The following is a 23,768-nucleotide window of genomic DNA, read 5'->3' as shown; positions in this document are numbered from 1 at the left end:
TGCAGAAAGTCTCCCCTACCACCCCCCACCCCAAAAGGGAAATTCTTCCCTAAAACTCTAGAACAAGTCAAAACACTTTCTCAATTAGAGGTGAATAGCCATGACAGAAGCCCAAAAATGAAGCTTATGAAAGAATCATACTAAAACAAAACAAAACAACTTTGTAGAAACTGAAAGAGTAAATTGTAAAGCTATATGCCTTCCTTTAGTGTCACATGCAACCCACCCTGAAAAAAAAAATATGGGAAGTTGAGCACAACCCAAGCAGATTATCAACTCTGAGAAGCGTCTGGGATTGTGCAATCTCCTGTCAGAGCTCTAGCTACGTTTCTGCAATAAACATTCCATCACAAGCAATCACACGTCAAACAGATATTTGAAATATTTCACTAAACAAGAACTTAAAACTACTAAGAACTTATGCAGTCTCAAAACGCAAACTCTAGCAAAGCCCATGGACTTTTTCCCACATTGACTAAATGAAAAATGTTGCTTTCAATACAACAGAAGATTTATGTATACATAAAACCTAAGTTATTCTATATTTATTTTTTTCCATGATGAATACAGCCACAAGAACGATTTTGAAGTAATGGATATTTTTTAAAGGCAATAAAAATTCCATGAGAATTATTTTAGATAGAGACAAGTTACTTCTACCGCCAAGTACAAAGATTCTTCAGAATTGACAAAATTTTCTTACTAACAGGAAAAAACAAGCAAATTTTTCACATTTTTCAGAGATTTGCACTGCTAATATGGAACAAAGCACTTCTGCTAACAAATTGTTTCCAGATTCCAGAATCCCTTGCACTAAATTTATAAACCGACTTACAGCAACATACATTTACCCACTACATTTAAGCAATTTTAAAAAGGTGTGATAGACAGACATGCTCTCTTTTTCAAAATCCACCTGGAGTCAAAATGATAACATGTACAAACAATGCCATTAGCAACATATTTTTTAATTAACACTGAATATTTAGGCATATTTTCAAGGCACTAAATAGTGACTATTTTCAGGTCAAGAAATACTTTGACAGTATTTATAACAAATATCTTCCAAGTTCTTCTTTTACCCTTCCTGACATTACAGTACAGTCATGACTAAAATCTTGAATACGCTAGACTGTATGCGAAAAATGAAACACCTAACTACAGAATCAAAAACCTACATGAAAACACGTTTCCATGTTCAAGTATTGCAATGACAGAACAGAACCATAGCTGCATAGCTGTCCATGGAAACTCAGGGTGGCTTTTTTCCAGGTTTTTTCAAGTTTCTCACATGATAACCATTAAGGCTTTAATCATATGTAACACTGCAACAATACAAGCCAGTTTACCTGGAATTTTCAAGTACAGCATTTCAAGACCAGAGGAAGAGAGGGAGTATGATGAATTCATTAGTAGGATCCAACATTTTGAATTTCGACAAGGCCCAGAGATGATGTGTTTTATTAGGTTTGCAAGTTTGTTTAGGGACATGCAAATAAAGTTCTTCTATGTTCCTTTCAAGCTTTGAGACTCAAGCTTGAGGAAAACTAAAGCCATTAACCTCATATACCAAGAAACAAATATTTTCCAACATTTCCAATACAGTTGCTCAAGCATGAGACACAGACAGCAGAACTTCGTGAAACAATGGTTTCAACTTTCAGAACACTGGGCGTTTTTACCAAGTGTACGTACTGCTATTGTAGGCATGAAAAATACTAAAATGCTAAGAAACAGCTGAAAAACAACTCTTGCGGTAACTTTTATAGTTACATTGATATGAAAGAGTAAGCCAATTCTTTCCTAATACTATTCTTCCTACAAGACACTTCAGAACTTGGGAAAAACATTCCCAACACCACCCTCTACCCAAAGAGGATGCAGTAGATTGGCATGTCCTCCAAAGAGATGATTTCCTTTTAGATTTAGAAGAGGGGAGAAAACAAATCTTAGCCCAAGAGGAAAGAGAGCCAGGGATGTCTGGACGATTGCCACTACCATGGAAACTTGTCAAAGTCTCTCCTGCCTGTCCTTACAAGGGAGCAAGGCTCAGCTTGGGCTGATTAACTTAATCTCTACAGGAGATGAGGGTGAGCAAGACTTTTGTTACGCCATGAAAGCCTGCCATGAAACAAATCAGAGCACACGGACATTACATTTTCTGTTCCTCTGTCCTGCAGACCATTTTGAGTAGCTGTCATTTAGTTTAGAGAGCAAAACTTATGAAAACATGTTTTCTTAAAAATACATAGAAGCTAATGAAAGGCTGTTTGACTTGCATCCAACTTCTACATTTTTTTTCCCAGCTTTTACGAAAGCATTTTTTGAGCATCCAATTTAAAACAAAAAAAAAACAAAAAAAAAAGCAAAGCACTGTGTTCTTGGAAATCTGCATGAACTAAGGGACTAGTGATATCTAGAATGTATGTACATATATATATATTTGTAACCAGTAGCTCAAAAGCCATAGTCAGTCAGGTCAGGTAGCATCTGCTGCTTCCCGTTCATACAAACTCTTTCTTTGTAAGCACTTGGTAAAGCAGGCTCCCAATTTCTAATTACTACAAAAAAATCAACAAGGGATATTCCAGAACATAATTAAAGAGTAGTAGAAACACCTCGAGTTCAGAGTTAGACTTTTGTCAGACGTTCTGCATTTCACCTACCAGAAGTCCCTACCGGACCGCAGAGCCAATTTCTGAAAAACTACACAAATGCACACATGTAAACAGTCATTTTGGAAACAGATGCTTGTTACCAACCATGGTCATTTTATAACTGAACATATATACCTAGCCTCAGAAATAAAGAGGAAATTAAGAAAACAGTTACATCTTTCATGGTATCCAAGAAAAACACACTGCCATTGAAGTAAACTCTGTAACTAGACTCTGAATTACTCAGAGGCAATTTGATTTCGAAAAGTTAAAACCCAACCATCTGGCATTAGGAAAGGTCTAAGAGCAGAAGAGCGTGTGTGTGTGTACACATTCTGCATATATACATGTACACATCCTAAACAACCAACCCTTAAAAATAATCAAAAAACCTTGACCTATTACTTCCATTTTGATTCACAATTTAAAAATTGTTTGCTTGGCAGGAGAAATAAGAAGGACCAAAACCAGCAACACACAGATACTCTTTGCTCTTGAAAAGTTACAGGTAGTTCGTGATGCAAAGCTCTGTACTTTAAGTTTTCAGCGAAGACAAGCAATGCAGCATTTCATCTCATAGTGTCAAATAACACACACTCAAAACAACCCTTTACTTGCTTCAGTCAAGATACTGCATTGTATGACTCAGAATGAATAAAAAAAGAACTGAATTTTGTCTCGGTTTAGAATCACTGTAGATCAAGTTTAGAATCATATCACATGCAAATGTTTAGAGCTTGCTTTCTTGCTCCTTCCAACCTGGATTTAAGGGACAATCACAGAATTCTAGAATGGTTTGGGTGGGAAGGGACCTTAAAGATCGCCCAGTTCCAACCCCCTTCCATGGGCAGGAACACCTCCCACTAGATCAAGTTGTTCAAAGCCTCATCCAACCTGGCCTTGTACATCTCCAGGGAGAGGACATCCATGACTTCCCTGGGCAACCGCATCCAATGCCTCACTACCCTCACAATAAAAAGCCTAATGTATATCTCCCCCCTTTCATCTAAAAACCATTACCTCTTGTCCTGCCCTGCACCCTTCCAATCAAGAGCCCCTCCCCAGCTTTCCTGTAGGTCCCCTCTAAGTACTGGAAGGCTACTATAACGTCTCCCTGGAGCCTTCTCTTCTCCAGGCTGAACAACCCCAACTCTCTCAGCCTGTCCTCATATGGGAGGTGCTCCAACTCTCGGATCATCTTCATAGGCCTCCTCTGGACTCACTCTAACTGTTCCATGTCCTTCCTGTGCTGAGAACTCCAGAACTGAATACAGGAATCCACGTGGGGTCTCATGAGAATGAAGTAGAGAGGGAGAATTACCTCCCTCAACCTGTAGGCCACACTTCTCATGCAGTACAGGATACAGTTGGCTTTCTGGGGTGCAAACCTGCACTGATGGCTCATGTTAAACTTCTCATCCATCAGAACCCCAAGTCCTTCTCATCAGGGCTACTCTCAATCCATTCTCCAAACTTTAAATTCACATACAATTGCAATTTATAGTTGGCATTTAAGATGAAACATATTTAACAAAATATCTAACAGTAGTTTCTCTTTTTTATCCATTTAGAAACTAGATTTATTGAGTATGCATTCTGTGATGGAGTTTCTTCCACCTCTTCAAGCCACTAAAGATTTTTCTCCTGAGGTCTTTTTGTTTTTATTCTGATCAGATCTGATGTTACAAGACAAACAACAAACATTGTGCTCCTCAGCAAAGACCTCATATTCTGTACAGTGTCACCTCAGAAAATGGGGCCTTGGCAGCTATGGCTAAGAAAGCAATTTGTACACATTGTATAGGTAATTATTACGTGCTTAACAAGCTCTACTGCAAACAGATCTGTTGCACTGATTTAAGAACTTCAGTGATGTTTTGAAACCAAAGCTACAAAAAGGAAAAAAATACAGTGAAACACTTTACAGGTATTTTTTTCAAAAGCTTGAGAATCAATTAACAATAGAACAGCCCAGATTGGAAGGGATCTTGAAAGATCATCTGGTCCAACAACTAGTGGGAGAGGAAGCCTATTCAGATTATCTGAATAAAAACCATTGACCACCAAGTCATCTTTAAATATACTATTTTAAAAATTTCTAATGTCTCAAAGTTAACTTTAATTCAACTACTTATTAGCAAACTTTATACAGATAATTCCTTGTGCCATTTTGATGTCATCACACATGATACAGAAATATTCTCGTTGTAGTTGCTTCTAACAAAATCTTAAGTGGGAAACTGTAATTTCACAGTATGGAAAACAAAAACTCCTATCAATAATTCTGAAGCTTATAGTTTGTATTCAATGGGTTTTTATTTTAAAGGAAAATGCATGTCAGGACTTCATGTTTTTCATCTCATATAGATATATATACACATGCGCGCGCACGCCTGTGTCTGTGTGTAAAATTATCATGAACGGACCGAACAGAAATCTTATTTCTAACCAATTCATTTCACGATGATCTCAAGTGATTAATGAAGCTTTTCACAGACAGGCTTTCTGAGACATCTATGAAGCACTCCAGAAGTAAAAGGCAAGCATCAGTTGCACACGTATTTCTATTCCACATGGAACAGAAAAAAACTACCTACTCATTATGTGGGCTAACAAAGAGAATTATTTCAGAGAACTAACGAACTTTATCTGTAAAAGATTTCAAATTATTTAGGTCAATGAAACATTTTGGTGATCTTTCCCCCTTTACTCAAGTGACTGCGCTACTGGAAACTACTGCAAACAGGAACAGCCTCATGTTACACTACTGCACATTATCTGCAGAGCACTGAATGCTGTAGCTTATAAGTTTAACTGCAGATTAAAATACTTACATCTTCATTTTAAGAGCTTCATATATATGTACATCAGAGTTCAAACAGTCAAGCAGTACTGAAATTCTCCTTAAAAAGCATCAAAATTCATTAAGCTCTTCTTGTCTCTAATTTTCTCCGTAGAAAATAAAACCTCTACCACATAGCCTATGCAAAGATAGAGACCAATGAACATCATGAACGTTAAAGTTTTCATGCTAAAAGTCACGGCACTGTAAAAATTTACTTACTATATTGAAAGCAAAGGAATTTTTAAGATCACATACTAGTATGCACTAATACGCAAACTAATTTTCTATACTTAAACACAGTATTTTGCAGTCCTAAATTTATGTTCAGATAAATTAGGTTCCCCTATTTCTCTGTGGGAACATCTGTAAATAAAGAAAATAAAACTGTAGCTCAAAATACTTGAGAATCTGAAAGCAATGGAAAAAAACCTTAGTTTAAAAAGTCTTCTTACAGAGATTTTTTTGGTCACTGAATTTGCCACATGTATGCTTGAAGCCTGATGTCTGTTTTTCAAATACATCACGTTACTACCAGTGAAATTTCCCTGACTCTTAAAAAAGAGTAGCAACAGTAGCTTGCCTCCACACCATCAAACCCGCAAAGAAGGGGGGGCAGGAGGACAGCACTTCCTTATTCTAGATGCAGGAAACAGAAATTCACAACACTCTCACGAAAACGCCTGAAGAAATCAGGAAGCCCTGACTTAAGCCACCACAAGCCAAACAAACAATTCCAATCCCAAAATCATCTTTAATTATCACCTTCCTAATTTCTGTGCCTGCTTTCCAAACCTCATATTCATATTTATATCTTACGGACAGACAAGACTCCCTTCTACACAAAGAGCTTTTTTTTTTTTTGTTTTCATTCTTGCACTTTACCACCACCTCATACGCAAAAAATGTTCCGTGCTCTGCAGTAATGAATATTCAGAAGTACCAAAGGACAACACAACAGTTTGATACCACACTGATGCTTCCTATTTGTTGATATTTCATTTATTAAGTAGTAGAAGAAGAAAGCATAACAGGGCACAGAAACACTCCATTTTTTCCTTTAAACAGCATCTTTGATTACCTCTCAAGTCCAAACTACTGATGAAAATAGTATTATGTATAAATTTCATCAAAAACTATAAAAAGGTTTTTTATGAGAGCTTGGAGGCATTTCAGGACAGAAAATAAATAACAGGAGAAAGCTTCAAAGACTTCCCTGAGCTAACACTCATCAGAATTAGAAGTAAGAGAGACTTTTAGTCCTTTCCTTACTCCAATCCAATCTGCCAAGTGGAGACAGTGAACAGCTCCCAGTGTGCAAGTTACCTGATTCCAGACCTTTATGTTACAACTCTATTCTTTAGAAAAAGAACTCAGAATTCTCCTGAATATGGTCTTCCTAGCAAGAGCCTACACAGCTTGTTTCCGAACTGCAGTGTGACTAGTTCTGAAGATTTCTCCAACCGCCTGATTTTACGAGCTAAACTTTTCAAGGTCACGCTACATCCAAAAACCATATGCACAAAGTAGTTTGTGGGGTACAAGAAAGGTTGGAAATGGACGCAAAAAAGCTCTTCCAGGAAGTATGCTCATCTATTCTCCACAGAGAGTGCCTAGCTTCTTAATGACATCTCCAATTCCAAATTCATAGAATCACAGAACCACTAGTTTGGAAAAGACCTTTGAGACCATCAAGTCCTACCGTACCTGTCCACTACTAAATCATATCCCTAATTCTGTGTACTTTATAAAAAACCCAAATCAACCAGAAAACCAACCCCCAAAAAACACAACACATCAACAGTTCAGGTTTTACTCCACAGCCCTTACAAGGCATTTTGTTATTTCTGTCACCATCTTTGCTCTGCTAGTGCTGGTGACAATAGCCCGTTTCAAAAGTCGTGACAATCATTGCTAACGTGAGTAAAGCAAAAACTTCGAAGTTCTAATAAGCCCAACATTTGGCTGGCATCATTTTTGGCCTTATATTCCTACAAAAGAGGATATATAGCATCTAACAGCAGGTTTGAATGGTTCCAAGACCACCATAAACCATATCATTGGTATGTTGGCAATAGTTCGTTTGCCAGTGAATTTAGTAGTAAATACAGTTTAAGGAGGAGGACAGCAGCTCACAGAAGATGTATTAGAGCAATAAACAAACTGTTTGGTAGATGGAAGTTGCAGAAGAACCTTTCCTCTTCACAAGGGGAGAATAAATTCTCTCAGCTTAATACAGGATTCTTTGCACACCTACAATTGAGCTACTTTATAGGAGGAGATTATTATAATAATATATTGGCATAAAAGACTTTATAACATAAAAGGGCTCATGAGGAAATTCTGTAATTCCACCTCCGTAAGACAGCAGTGTATAATATCAATGCAAAGTTGTAAAGCACCGGTATTACCTAGTTTTTTCAACTACAGTGTCATGTTGTGTCTGGTATCGTTCTGCTTAACCTGGCATCTGCAAAAAGGCACGGTGCAAGTATAACCAGCACAAACTCATTGTCCTACCTTCAGTCTCACTCCTTCCTAAAGGTTCTTCCGCACATGCTCCTACTCTATCCAGCTCCTGGCTGGAAAGGCTTTCTCCTCTCCTAAGTACCTAACATAAAGTCACTCCATACTTGTGGTCAAAGGGGCTCACAGAGCTCAGTGGTGGAAGTAACATGCTGGACTGTCATCCACACTCTAGGAAGATGGTGCCTGTTGTACTGACGGCTTGCACTCCAGCTTCTACCACAGTCAGTCTTTCCTCTCTTTTCCTCTCCTGCTGTTCCCCAGGAACAGCTTCCTGTCCTGTCAGTATTGAAGTCTTCCATATTCCCAAGTCCTACCCAGCCTCCCTCACTGCTTGTCAGAAGGAGAGTGAAGTACACACAGTTATAGAAAACACAATGCTACTAAGGTTCAGAATCATGAAAAACTGAAGTGGCACCAGGAGAGTTTAAACTGGACAAAGGAAGGCATATTTAACTCTTTCCCTCCAACAGAAAAATTCTATGTCTAATACGTTTCAACTGCAGTCACAAATTACATTTAATGAGTTTACCAATTCACAGCAACTTTTCACTCAGAGACAAACCCTTACACTTCAGATCTACAGATCTTCAACTGCCTCCATGCAGAAAGTTACTTATGGTCTTCTGTGGCAGATGCCTTTCAGAAGAAAATTATTTGAGCTACAAAAAGGTTTCCTGATCAAGTTAAGAAGGCTAAAACACTTAGCAAACTCTGCAAATAAATGCAAAATGAGTACAGGCAACTTCTGCTTAGTTTCGTTGAATGTTATTCTCCACTATGAAGCATCAACCAAGCAAATGTACTGCTGAGAAGTGAAAACTATGGGTAGCCCAAAAAGGCTGGGGAGTCTACCTTCTCTGAAATATCCAAAAGCCATCCTGGGCAAACTGCTCTAAGGGCCTTGCCAGAGCATGGGGGGTAGACAAGATGACATCCAGAGGTCCCTTCCAGCCTCAATCATTCTGTGATATGATGAACACTTGTACTCAACGAAATACTATTTTCACTGTGCACATGGTATTATATATTAAGGCAGCAGACTCCCAAATCATCTTCCAAACTACCTTATTTAAAGAGAAGAAAAAACTTGACTTTTCTTTAGAAGCTTCTACCTAAAATATGAACATAACATAAATAAGCTGGTTTTATCTCAAGATCTCCATTTTCTTGTAACAGTAAGCACAGTACCATCTGTCAGTGGTCAGGATGAGATGAATGCTCTGACCATCCTTTATTCACATTTTCCCATTTGAAATAACCATTATAACTATAATACGAGTCCTACTAACTGCCTTCTGAAAAATATAACTTGCCCAACCACAAAAAGGGCAAATTTCCTAATTGAAATCTCCAGATGTCAGAAGACACTTCTGGCCTCTTCTTTGGAAAGTGCATTCCAGATGACATAGCTAGTTTTGTGTAGTCAGGGCATTTTTTTTGGCCATCTTTTATTTGCTAAAAAAGAAATCCAGCCTCCATAGAAACAATATTTTCATAGCACTCAGAGACTACACAGGAAAACAGTCATCTTCTATTAATGCATTTACATGTGGATATCTAACATCAATAGACTTTATCAAGAAGTGTCAGTTTTCCTCTGAATATACTCCTTAGGATTTAATACACCTGAATATAACACCGCACTATCTGAATATTATGTAGGTTTTAAGAGAAAAAAGATAAAGGTATAATTACTCAGTATTTTCATAACTATTAGAATTCAAAGATCTCTGAGCGGTATTTTTTAAAGTGAATATTGTGACTCGTGTATGAAAAAAAACAAGTACATATTCAGACCAATTATAAGTTCTGTAGCTCACATACACACAAGCTAGAAATACATTTAGGTAGTTCCAACCTACAGTCTAAAGAAAGCCTAAGTCTGTGTAGTATTTTCTACAGAGCTTTCCAAGCATCAGGTCTTTGCACGATCTCAGACCATGCAACTGAAAAAAAATAACCAAGAAAACTTCCACAGAATTCTCAACTCTATAAAAGAAACAGAAACAGGAATGCACATAAGAAATTTAACATGGAAAGCTGCAAAAAAGAAATCAGCAGTTGGATTTAAATTAGTACTGTCCCCCTGACAGTCTGTATTGTATAAATATTGACAGGGAGTGGCAATCTTTCAGTTAGTTAAAGCCAAACCTTCACAAGATTTTGAGGATCAGAATAGACTTTGACCTGTGCTCCAGTCAGAAGCTGGTACTGACCCTGTGCCGGTTCTCCCTAGCAACACGGGTAGCTGACCACACCAAGCAACCGCTGCTTGTCTAGACAGTCTCTAGACTGCTGTAACTAAAGATGCACCACAGCACATTATACCCTGCTGATGTCGTTTGGATATCCATCAATACTGAAAAGCCCAAGAAGAAACCTGACTAGAGATTACACTACAGGAGATCCAATCATCTCAGCAGAGAAAACCACTATGGACACAAAAAGTGCTCCAAAACATTTTCTTCTTCACAAACATCAAGTTTCAGCCCTTCCTCAACGACTGTTAATCAGGGTGTTTATTTTGGCAGACTACTGAGAAAGCTAAAAGATGGCATTATTTGCATTTCTTTTAAATGAGCTATGAATGGGTGTTGTCTGCATAACAGTTTTACCAATACTGTCTCATCATCCTGGCTTTATTGCTTCTTGAATGACTGGACAAATTAAGGCAAAGACAGAATAGTTTTCAACCATTCTCTAACTTTGTTCTCAAAGAAGGAAGTTCAGTTTTTCAGTATCTCCTAACTGCCATTTCTTTATGACAAATGAGTTTCAATAAATAACATCAAGCAGCATCCACCAAAAAAAAAATAAAGTTTTTAACTAAATGTTTTGGGACCTCTCAAATTCAAGATAAACATCCTGTAAGGAGACAAACTTTTCAATATTCCTTGGTAAGAGAGCTACAAAAGCTTTTTATTTTTATGTATTAAATAATACATCCCTAGGATGTATTAAAGTACATCCTAGGGAATTTTGCTAACAGTAATTGTGAGGCTACCAATATCATCCGCTCACAGAGCTTCTAAATATTTATTAAGTTCTCCATAAGTGGCTCCTGAAACCATCGTTGTCCTCAAAGTCAAATATCTACAGACAAACAGGTTGATTTTCAATTTGCCCAACAAACAAATTCCAGGTGTTTCCCACTTCCTTCCCACCACCATCAGAAAACTAAAACATTCCACGGTTGCCACGGACAAGGCCATTGTTTACAAATATTTTTACTTGATAAGAGCATTTATTATCTACTACAGGGTTTTGGTTGGGGTTTTTTTAATTCCTCTTGCTGAAACACGTCTTAACATCAACTTTCTATCACTGCTCTTGATTAAAACTTTTTATAGGAAAAATAACTATGTTCCTACAGCCTCTAGTTTTATGAGCAGTAGAATTGGCTAAGTGAACTGTTATTCCTGTATAAAACCTACCACACACTGTGAATCAAATACTAATATTTTGACAGTACCACCATCTCTACTTTTAACTTTCTAAAGGCTTACATAATATTAAAAGTCTTCCAAGAGATGCAACCTGAGAGTCCACCAAGTCACCGCATTGCCAATGCCACCTTACAGTTGCATTTTACCTTTGATTAACATAGCACATTAAATGTTTCATCAACCTATATACTTCATAATTCTTAGTGATGAACAGGTAATACTAATCTGCAATTATATTTTTGCATATAAAGCTTGGATACGGTCACCTGGAAGACACAGAATTGTATTTTCAGGTCACTGAGAAGTCTCATTTTAGATCTAACCACAGAATCATTTGGGTTGGAAGGGACCTCCAAAGATAATATAGTTCCAATCCCTGTGGCCACAGGCAAGGGCATCTTTCATTGACCAGGTTGCTCAAAGCCCCATCCAACCTGACCTTGAACACCTACAGGGGTGGAGCATTCAAACTTCTCTGGGCAACCTGTTACAGTGTCTCATCACCTTCATAGCAAAAAAAACTCCTCATGTCCAACCTACATCTACCCTCTTTCAATTTAAAACCATTGTCCCTTGGCCTGTCACTACAGGCCCTAGTAAAAAGTCCTTCTCTGTCAGAAGAGAGAGATATTCAGATATTGTCTCCGAAGATACTCAAGTCCTTCTCTGTAGGCCCGCTCTCAATCCATTCAATACTTGGTCTGTAATGACACTGGCGATTGCCCCAACCCAAAGCACATGACCTTGTACTTGGTTCAAAAGAATGATAGAACTGAGTCCAAGGAGATTCAGGTCAATCACAACATTTCTCCTTACTTTGAACTAACTCTAGACAACTTACAGCATTCTGAAGACGACAATCTGCAAATGTTCAGGCTCTACCTTTTCTATGCACGAGCTTCATTAGCAAATAAGTAATCTTCTCAGATACCAAGTTTCTCTAGCATATTATCATTCAGATTCCAACAGCACAGTTATTGTGGTTTCAGTGACGACAATTTTTGACCGTTATTTTTATAGACAGGAACTCCTGAGGTAAAGCTACTTAAAATTATATTCTTTACTCTTTATTTATTTTATTTATTTATCAAATCCCTAACTATAACATCTTCAGAAGTGCTTTACAACAAGTTAAGCACAAAGGGGGTAAAAAAGGGCCTGGTGACAATACAGATTTAGAACTCAATCCCAAAGATGATGAGATCATCTCGTGCTTTTCCAATGCATGACAGATGAACATGAAACAGACCTGGGGAAAACAGGTGAATCACGCACTGTACCTGTGTATTTTTAGTGCAACAAACCAAAAAAAACCTAGTCTTGAGACTAGATAAAACAGGTTTGTCATATGTGGTGTTTACTGTTGTCAGTTAATTTGAAGCCAAGCTGCTGAACAAGTAAAACATTTCACATCTTTGAAAACAAAGGCCATCAAAAGTCTGAAGTTTCAAAAATCAACTACTCAAGTAATTTACTAAGTTCTTGAACAATTGAGTTACTCAAGCATCCACATAAAATACAAAAAGACTCTTTGTAAGTTGTTATCAGAGCGGAGAGAACACTGAAGAGTATTTTCACAAAAAATTACTAATTATTTTTGAATCAAAAGCATAGGCAGCTTCAGGTCAAGATGTCCCCCATCCATTCACCTGTTACACTCCTCTTTCCACACTCTCCAAAAATTGGAACCTCATAAACCTCAAGGATTTAGTAAGAAACACAGAGGAATGACAAATCTGTTTTTATTCCAAAACTGTTCCTCATTGAATACTACTTTCCAGTGCTTAATATCACTAATGAGACACTAAGCTCAAGTTAATAGCCAGTTACTTACATTGCCTTTGGCTCTACTTAGCACACCTATGGTATTCACCAGTATCTGACCACTGCACACCCTAGAGTGTGACGATCTAACTACCACAGCCTTCATAGCGTTATTAGATCTTTTTAGAAATGTAGGATTCCCAGTACCCAATATTATGAAGGAATAAAAAGCAGTACATGATGCCATGGCACATTCTAAATGCAGAACTTAGGCTTTGTCATTCTCATAGTTCACCAATAAAGACAGCCCATTTATGATTTCCCAGGCTAGTACTAAATCAAATGCATGGAAGCACCAAAGAAACAAACAACTTTATAGACATTTGCAACTTAGTCCATTTTCTTAGTCTAATTTTATTATACTTGCATTAGAGAAAACAGGAAAAATAAACATCTCTCTCCTGCACCTCAGCTCCAAGAATTTCCTTCCTGCAGCATGTAAACCAAAATTATATAGTCCTCAGTGTAACTTTTCCGCCTGCTCTGTTGTCAGCACTCTTCTCCCACACCTTCCTGAAATGGTAACACGCCTTCCTTTGTATCAGCCCTTCCCCCTAACTTCTTTCCTTACCGTTGATTGTACTACTTCTCATAAATTTAGAATCATACAGAACCTTACGACGTTTACAAAGGTTATTCCATGCCTTTTAGACTACAAGGCCTACAAACTGATGAGAAAGAAAAGCAAGAATAAAAGCAAAGTAATGTAAAGCTAGAGAGGATTAATTAATCCCAAGAGAAGCCAGGGGCATGGCTGAGACTTCTCTTCACACAACCAAATAAAACGTGTTTCCCAAATCTAAAGGAACTCCAGTACTTTAAACGTGCATAGAATATCAGATCCCGAATTTAAAGCATCTGTGCATCAGTTATTTATATATTACCACTCCGATACAGAGTTAGTTCACATCTTCATTAAAGAACAGCAAAACTAGCTATAAATAACATCAATTCACAACATCAATCAAAGCAAAAAAGGTTTTTAGATGTGAAGGTTTTATAAAAAAAATGACTTTTTAAAATGTAGTCTGATCATGAAAACATTATTTAAGTGTTTCTGGCCTAGAGCCTGACTAGTCTCCCTCTTTAACCAGGGCCTGAAGGGAGAGGAATGGGTCATTCATCTTAGAAGATATTTTAAGTACAGATCAATTAGACATACTCCTAAGCATCTCTTCCTTAAAAACACATCCATATAAATTACAAAGGATTTGATACGTAAGAGTACCTCGAGGAAAGAATCATGCTTGCAGTGTGAACCATCACACTAAGAACTGGTATAAAATATTTAAACTCTTTAGATAAAAGAGTTAGGATATTTAAATGATACAGAAAAGAGCCCAGGAACCAACTCAGAGTGAGATATGTGAAACAAAGTCAAGTCCAGCCAGCAGATAGATTGATAACAGTGACCAAACATAAAAAGTTAAACTGCCAGTTGATTACTTCAGAAACAACACTTTCTTTTTTAATTAACGGTAGCTTAGAAGAACAGCATCTGAAACTAGTTGTAACTAAAAACCCAAAAACAAAAACCAAAACTAACAAAAAACCCTCCAACATAATATATGCACATAGCAGAAGAAACTGCCTTTAAAAGAATACACCCAGGTCTGCCCAAAAAAACCATAAGACTTCTAACAACCTGTCACTTTAAAGGGCACTTTTAAGATCCAAAATGCAAACACGTTCTAAAACTGCATATAACGGGAAGCATCCCAACAAGTTCATTCCCAAACTGACTACAGCTTAGCTCCAAATCGCAGTCAAAATAACTGACAAGAGACAAATCTTTAAACTGATTAAAAGGTGAAGGAAAACATATAACCTCCTCAAGTATCACTGTAAGAAGGTTCCTACAGTATGGCCAGCATTAAAGCATGTACCGGCAAACTGAGTCATGGTTAATGGAAAGTCTGAGCTCCCACTTGGATCTATACTCTTGACATCTAGCAACAGAAGCTAAGTGTAAAAGCGTCAGATTTGACAGCAGTCTTGAGTTATCAAAACTGACACAGTATATCCTAAGCATCAGAGCTCTTCTTATTAGGAGTGGTTCCAAGATGACAAAATGCATAAACTAAATCAAAAGAAGCAAGTTAGCTGGAAGACACAGTGTTATTTTCCCTTGTGGCAGCAACATCTACAGGGCTCAGCTTTTACCCAGGGATGTAGCTGCGACCTGTCAATGTTTCAGAAGCTCACAAATCAGTAATAAGCTAAACAGGTACACAATATCATGAACTCTTACAGATTCTTTCATTAGATTCTTTTCACCTCTCCACCACCTTATGCTCAAGTGAACCTTCTTCTTAAGAGCCATGCAGAAGATGAAGAATGACTATTAAGAGCTATCTCCACCCCCACACCTCCCTTTCCCCCCAAACCCAAATGTCAGAGTTCATACTACGAACAAATTCAATTTACTTGTGTTCTTCTCTGACAACAGAAAACAATTACACTAAAGAACTTTTATCTCCTGCCACAAAGAAAAGAAATTCTCTACTTCAGCATGAAAGCACAGATTACAATTTGCTGCTATTTTAAGAGCATTTCTAGGCATATCTAAGCACCCTGCTACACCCCAAACAAATTGGCTGCGTTTGGCATATGCTTTGTTGGGGTACCTTTTATAATCAGAACTAAAATATCAACCGTTTTATCAAGCAACTACCAAATGACGTTGGGTTGGCGTCAGGAAGTGTTATGGTTTGCTTTCTTACGACGCGATTGTAACACTGACAGCACTGGAGAGATCCATTGAACCGCCAGGTACGATCAAGTAGGGAAACAAGCAAGCAGCCCTCTATCCCAGGCTGATTACTGGCACACCAATTACTTGAAAATGCATTTAAGCCCCTGCCACGGCCCCTTCCCCACCAGTACAGGCATATTAATCTTAGACTTGTGTTTTACATGTCAATCCCCAACGTAAGAAGGACATGGAATTCTTGGAACGGTCCCAGAGAAAGACCACGAAGATGATCAGAGAGCTGGAGTACCTCTGCTATGAGGACAGGCTGGGAGAGAGGAGAAGGCTGGGGAGACCTCAGAGCAGCCTTCCAGTACCTGAAGGGGCTTCAGGAAAGCAGAGGAGGGACTTTTTACAAGGGCACAGAGTGATACGATGAGGGGGAATGACTTTAAACTGGAAGGGGGAAGATTTAGATCAGACATTAGGAAGAAATTCTTCACAATGAGGGCGGGGAGCCACTGGCACAGGTTGCCCAGGGAAGCTGTGGATGCCTCATCCCTGGAGGTGTCCAAGGCCAGGCTGGATGGGGCTTTGAGCATCCTGGTCTGGTGGGAGGTGGCCCTGCCCATGGCAGGGGGGTTGGAACTGGATGATCTTTAAGGTCTCTTCCAACCCAAACCATCCTTTGATTTTATGATCTGCAAACCTCTTCACTAAATAGGCTGAAGTGAGTGCTGCAGCGCCTAACCACAGCATAGAGAACCCCACTCTTAAAAGCCCCCAAGCTGCTGAAGAGGGCATCGGCTCATCAGAGCTATTCAGAGCCGGGGCTAGCACTGAGGAATTGGCCCCTCTGACAGCCGGCGCAGGCAGGGAGCGATGCTGCCGAGCCCGGGCAGGACCGGGCGGGCTCTCCTCGCTCACAGCACTGAGTAAACAAACGCCAGCGCGGAGCCGAGCGCCGGGTGACTCAGCCGGGAGTGCAAGATTCGGTCCCACAGGGTAAGGAATTCGGGAGATGGGACCGGGCTCCCTACTCACCAGCAAACAGTCCACGTTCACTTCGGATTTGGGGTCCTTTAAAGTCACGTCAATTTTTTCAAACCGAGACTCAAAACTTTCTCCCGTCGACATGTTTCCAGGAGATTCAAGAGAGTTTCCCTTATTCCAGAGCAAAGCAAGGTTAAAAATAATGGGCTGGGGCGGGGGGGAAGCCCAAACAGACGGGAACGAGCGAGCACAAAAGGGCAACCGCAGAGCCCGCACTGGGTTGGGGAGCGCTTCCTGCAAAATCCCTGCGATCCCAGGCGGCCGAGGCTCCCCCCGCGCTGCCCCCGCGGGGACAGAGGCTGCTGCTTCTCCCCCTGCTCCTCGCAGGCACCTCCCGGGCTCTCACAGCGCCGCAGCTGCAGGTTTGCTCTCCCTCCCTCCTCGGCTCGGGCCACAGCGTCTCAGCAACCTCATTTTCCCGGCCAGGGAAGCCGCCCTGGGAGCCAGAGTAGCGGTTCCTCCTCCTCGCCCCGCACGGAGCGGGTCGGCGACAGGTTCCGAAGGGGAAATCGGGAGAGAAAAAAGCAAGAACCCAACAGAAAATAAAAAAAATAAAAAACAACCACCTGGTCTGCAGGCACACCAAAAAATGAAAGAGGGAAAAAAAATAAACGGTAGGAAACTCGTGTCTCAATGAAGTGGGGTTGGTGCTTCCATGGGCAGAGGGTGAGGGATCCTGGGGGAGCGGCTGCAGCTCTGGAAAAGGGATCCCAGGAGGAGAGGCTGAACTCCGGCTGCAAGAGGGATCCAGGGGAGCGGCTGCTCTGGAAGAGGGATCCCCGGGGGAGTGGCTGCGCTTCTGCCGGGCGAAGGATCCTGGGGTAGAGGCTGAGGCTCTGCAAAAGGGCTCCGGGGGGAGCGGCTGCGGCTCCTCTGGGAGAAGGATACGGGCTGAAAGCGGCTTCACCGGCCGAGCGACGGCCGCAGCATCTTCCTTTCTTCCTTTCTTCCTCTCTCCTCCTTGCTGCCTCCCGCCGCTGCCGGTGCCGCTCTCCCTTCCCTGTCCCCCGCTCGGGACCCGGCAGCCCGGAACGCGCTTCGGGACCGGCCCGAGGCCGCAGCGGCGGGAGGGGGCGGCTCAAGGGGAGGGCAGAGCGCAAGGTCCGGCTGCGAGGGAACCTGCGAGAGGCACCAACATGTCCGCCTTCCTGTTTGAACACCTCGGTGGGGGGGGAGAGAAGGCGGCCGGGACGGAGGCGCGAAGGACGCATGCGCGGCGTGAAACGGCGAGGGGGCGGGGGGTCATGACGCGCGCCCGCCGCGCCATGCTCGTACGGGGCGCGCGCTCCCCGCCGACTCAACGGTCGCAGGGGGCGCGCGCTGCTGCTCCTCTCCCCGCCCACTCAACGGTCACAGGGAGCGCGCGCTCCCTTCCCACTCAACGCTCGCGGGGGCCGCGCGCGCTCGCTCCCCTACCACTCCATCGGTGGCAGGGGGCGCGCGCCGCTGCTGCCCTCCCATTCAACGGTCGCAGGGAGCGCGCGCTCCCCTCCCATTCGGCGCTCGCAGGGGGCGCGCGCTGCTGCCTCGCTGCCCTCTCAGGCGCCCCGCCCCGCCGGGCCGCTCCGCTCCAGGGGCCGCTCCCTCCCGCCCCCCCCTCGGTGGTCACAAGGGGAGAGCGCGCGCTGCCGCCATCGCTCTGCTTCCCCCGGCGAGCGGCGAGGCGGGGCGCGTGGGAGCGGCGCGAGGGCCCTTCGCCGCAAGAAGGATTTTGAGGCTCTGGAGCGTGTCCAGAGAAGAGCAACGAAGCTGGTGAAGGGGCTGGAGAACAAGTCTTATGAGGAGCGGCTGAGAGAGCTGGGGTTGTTTAGCCTGGAGAAGAGGAGGCTGAGGGGAGACCTTATTGCTCTCTACAACTACCTGAAAGGAGGTTGTGGAGAGGAGGGAGCTGGCCTCTTCTCCCAAGTGACAGGGGACAGGACAAGGTGGAATGGCCTCAAGCTCTGCCAGGGGAGGTTCAGGCTGGACATCAGGAAAGAATTTTCACAGGAAGGGTCATCGGGCATTGGCAGAGGCTGCCCAGGGAGGGGGCTGAGTCACCTTCCCTGGAGGTGTTTAAAAGACGGGTAGACGAGCTCAGGGACATGGTTTAGTGGCAGATAGAAATGGCTGGACTCGATGATCCAAGAGGTCTTTCCCAAGCTGGTCATTCTGTGACTCGATGCTCCTAAAGGGCGCGCGGTCGCCGCCCCCTCCCGCCCCGCCGCTCAGTTGTTCCAGGGCGCGCGCGAGCGAGAGACCCCGGGAGGAAAAGGGGGAGCGGGGGGGGGGGGGAGGGGGGGCGCTCGCAAGTGCATCGAGACGGGTTTGACAGCCCAGGGCCAGGCGCGCCTCTCATGTGAGGACAGCCTGGGAGAGTAGGGATTGTTCAGCTTGGAGAAGCGAAGGCTCCGGGGAGACCTTAGAGCAGCCTTCCAGTACTTGAGGGGTCTACAGAAAAGCTGGGAAGGGACTCTTTACAAGGATATGGAGGGATAAGGCAAGGGGAAATAGCTTTAAATTGGAAGGGGAAAGATTTAGATCAGACATTAGGAAGAAATTCTTCACAATGAGGGCAGGGAGTCACTGGCACAGGTTACTCAGAGAATTTGTGGCTGCTGCATCCCTGAAAGTGTTCAAGGCCAGGTTGGATGGGGCCGGGCAGCCTGGTCTGGTGGGAGGTGTCCCTGCCGATGGCAGGGAGCTGGGAACTGGATCATCTTTAAGGTCCCTTCCAACCCAAACCATTCTATGATTTTATGATCTTCAGAAGCCGGCTGGACACAGCCCTGAGCAGCCAGCTATAGGTGGCTCTGCTTGAGTAGGAGGGGCTGGAGAAGTTGACCTGAGGTCCCTTCCAGCCACAGCAATGTTGGTGTCCTGTGTGCCTGGAGTAGGAGAGGCCACCTTCTCCAACACCAGAAGTCCAGAGCATTCAAGTTTATGTCCTGAAGAGTTGTGTGGAAGGTGGCACACCTACGTTGGAAAGAATAGAGAGACAGAGGATTAAATATGTAACAGCAGCATGTCTTGGTGTTTCCAGTTTAAAGCTTAATCTTGGACTCCAGCAGGGACTGTTTCTTCAAATGACAAAACTCCAGTAAAGTTAAGGATTTTGAATAATATCAGACAGATGTCGCTGTATTGGTTCAGTTCTTTGACTTCCACCACAATTCCAGAAATATCAATGGCATTTTTACAGTGATCACTAAAAATTATGTAGGGAATGCCAATTTATTATTAATCCATGGTCATGGAACAGTTGCCAGTAGCAAACCTGAATCACTGGCGCTATGAGTTATTTTCAAAGTCATGATTAAAAACAATCTGTAGCCAAGTACTAGGGCAATTTGAGCTTCTCAGCCTTGGATGTTCACTACTTTCTATCTTGCTTTATTCAGGGAAAAAAATAAATATGATTCTACATTTTGGTTTTTCTTGTCCACAGCTGCCTGCATCTTTGGTTTGGGTTTGTTTTTTTTTTTAATGAGAACTATGCACAGTTAAAGCAAAAATACGTGCTACAACAACGTTATGCTCATGTTTACTTTCACTCGTTTTGTGCTGGCTATTACCACAGTCCTTTGATTTGAAGGGTTTGATCGCTCTTGGAAATGCAGATGTTCCATTTCAACAACCACAGTCCAAAGAGAACATCTTGTGTACTCTGCAACCTACAGGGTGTAGGCCTGAGATCATTTCATATGTGACGCGGCAAGTAATTCTTAGAATACAAAGAAAATACTTCTTACAGTCCTTGTATTAAACAAGATGAAAATCATTGTTAGAGATGCAGAGCCTAATTTGCAGCGCTCTTAGGCATTAAAACACATACAGGGATGATGCCAGGCCTCAGCAGGGTAATAGGAAGCACCTAGCAGTAAAGAATGTAAAATTCATGAGGCCTGTAATAGAGGAAGGAAGAGTAAGCCTGAAGTGACACCATCCTGAGCCGTCCATGCTCCAGATGCTACTTACGTTTTTTATCCAACGTCTATGGGAAAATATATAGGTAGCCTTGGAAATGCAAAACTTCTTCCATCTTCTCTGTGCCTCCCTGCAACAAAGTTTTACTCTCACTTGCCTTTTGCATCTTTGCATTACTCGTTTTTGACAATGGCCCAGCTTCAACACAACTAAGTGGAGAGAAACAGCATCCTTTAAGCTTGGAGAAGTCATAGAGAGATGAGAGCTGGGCATCAGACAGGCCCAGATTCACACATTTATTTGCTAGTGAAGGATTTTACCACTGAAACCGTACACCCAAGTACTGCTTCCAGTGTGTGTGATGAGGGAAGCTTCTGTGTTTGTGTTCAGCTTCGTGCAAACCCAGTGTGTTTCAAACACTTTTGTCAGACCAAGCTTTTCTCACAATTACAGTGGAGTAAAAGTGTTTGTCTGTCTGTCTCAAATTGAGTAGAATTTGTGTGGGAGGTATTTCACCCAGCAGCTCTCTAGGAAACTCTGAGCGCTGCTTTAAAAATGTGAAAGAGAGACTTTGGCTATGAAGAGCAAAAAGGAAAATAAATTCTAATTTTAAAAGCAGGTATGGGTTAAATGTCTGATGTGAAAGAGTGCTCATGTTGTAACTTGAGAGTGTAATGTAATAGTTTCCAACCCAGTGAATGCTCATTCACGTGCTTGGATCTTAAAGAACATTTTCATGAGCTTTAGTCAAACTATTTCTATGTGTATTAATAGCAACCTGCATGTTTCTTGCATTGGCCACTTAGAAATTGTATGAAGTTCCATCCTACCTAACCAGTCATAGTGCATTGAACACTCTGTTTTAGTTTGTTTTGTTTTTCTGATAGCAAGTAAACTAAAAATAGGTAACTTCTTCCTGCATTTGTTCTGTGACATATTTTGGAATCGAGCTAGCTTTTGTTGAGTGAAATGGGAATTACTCAGCATATGTGTGACCTGGCTAACACTGAGCTGATGAAGCATGCAAGCCTGAAAGTTGTTTTTTTCTCTCTTCAAAAGCCTATGGTCTGTAATTCTTGACAGTGTCTCTATGTAAGCTCCTGTCCATTCTTAGCAAACAAGCAAACTGTTAATCCTCATCTCCATCTTGTCTTGCCTGTTGTATAAAATATTTAAATGCTCTTGCTTTTTAGTGTGATACAAGTACATCAAGTTGACACTGACTTAAAAGCTGACTCTTGGCAGAGATTGCAATTCCCTATTAAATACAGAAATCAGTGAATCACTATACTGATTTCCTCTTAAATATTATACCATACCTATAAAAACTACATGTAGTATGTTTATCATGTAAATAATGTCCTTGTAAATTAGAGTAATAAGACCATGCACTTCAAGGGGTTTCAGTAGTTCCCATCTCAGGAAATGAGGAAACAGCAAGAACACAGGAGCAGTGGAATACTTGGTAAGTCGGAGCTGGGCCCTCTGTGTGCTGTTGCCCCCATCTTCACATGGAAAAGCTAAGAATGATTAAGTGAAAGAGCTTGTAATAAAGTCAGGAACCATCTAGATTTTTTTGGTCACTGCACGTGTGTCTTTCAAAGGCGTGTATCCTCAGAATGAAAAGCCTATGATACAGGAGTTTCTGATGTAACTACTGACTTCAGAAGAGTTACACAAGACAGAAATGAAACTATATCCTGCTCACCATATTTGGCCAAGTTAGTAATGCATGATCTGCCTTCACATTCAACTTCCTATTTAGTCAACATGAAACCTACAGCAGTTAAATCACATTACGCTAAGCTTGCCTTTGGTCTACCACCCTCTTGTTTGCTGTACAGAACTGGCTCAGTATGCCTCAGTTCTAGTCCTCCAAACACTTAATAGCCCAGGCGAGTAATACTCGAAGCGCCCAGATGAAGAGCTGTGGTCAACAAATCCAGTGCTTGGGCAGAACATTTTACCATTGCTAAAGCTCATCTGTGCCGCAGAAGGGCCTTTTGCAGGAGCTCCCTTCTTTAAGCAAGGAATGATGTCTGCTCACGCAGACATTTCCGACCTGACTTTAGATAGTGATAAAGTCACACCAACACCAATCTCGATGTGCTTTTGAAATCTGAAAAAGAAAGGCTGCATTAGGTGGTGGTTGCTAGTCGCTGATTTAAAGCTGCAGCAACAGTGTTGACTGCAGTGCAGCCCCCTCACCTCCCTTGAGGACTCAGCTGCTCACTGACAAAACTCCCCGAGGTCTTACAGACTGTAAGCTCGAGGTGCAAGGTGCTTGAGTAGTGAACACATTAAATTGCTCTACCAACAGGAGAGAGGAAGCAGAGAAATGTAACAGATATTGGTCATATCGTTTAGTACACCAAGAAAAGGCATGTTGGTTCTTCCAGGATGAGGCAAAATGTAGGAACTAGGATAGAACAGGAATTATCTAGGCAATAAATAATTGCTAGCATGAGAAGATAAATTTGGATATAATCAATCAAAAGAAAATTTTGATTGTTTGGCATGGATACACTCAACGAAAGTATCTTTCAAACATCTGTAGATGCTGAAACAGCACAACATATACATATATATGTACAAATATATCTGGTTCTCCTGCTTGTCACTAGCTTTAATGAAGATGTGAGGCTCCTGGCACTTGAACTTGCATATTGCAGTGTATCGTAGCTTCTTGACAAAGGGCAGTTGCTGTTTCCTCTTACAGAGCAGCACGTTTTCAGGCACTGTGGTACTTTTTTTGCATGTAGTGACGGAAGCCTCGGGAGAAACTCTTCCCACTGCCTGCATTTGTGGTGAGTGATGAA

General features: G+C 41.8%; 1 protein-coding gene across 3 annotated transcripts in view; it reads right to left on the bottom strand.

Moving 5' to 3' along the window:
• Nucleotides 1-17,168, bottom strand: part of ROCK1 (Rho associated coiled-coil containing protein kinase 1) — a 96,343-nt gene extending 79,175 nt beyond the window's left edge. For all 3 annotated transcript variants that reach the window (XR_008448399.1, XM_009565146.2, XM_054057532.1), the window contains exon 1: nucleotides 17,035-17,168. Coding sequence is in view for 2 of the 3 variants with exons in the window: in XM_009565146.2 (XP_009563441.2) it covers nucleotides 17,035-17,127 (93 nt within the window). In the remaining variant the exon portion in view is untranslated. The remainder of the gene's footprint in view (nucleotides 1-17,034) is intronic.
• Nucleotides 17,169-23,768: the final 6,600 nt, after the last annotated feature.

This window comes from Cuculus canorus, chromosome 2 (assembly GCF_017976375.1).
Source record: "Cuculus canorus isolate bCucCan1 chromosome 2, bCucCan1.pri, whole genome shotgun sequence".
In the NCBI taxonomy this organism is placed as follows: Eukaryota; Metazoa; Chordata; class Aves; order Cuculiformes; family Cuculidae; genus Cuculus; species Cuculus canorus.
This window is presented reverse-complemented; position numbering and strand designations above follow the sequence as displayed.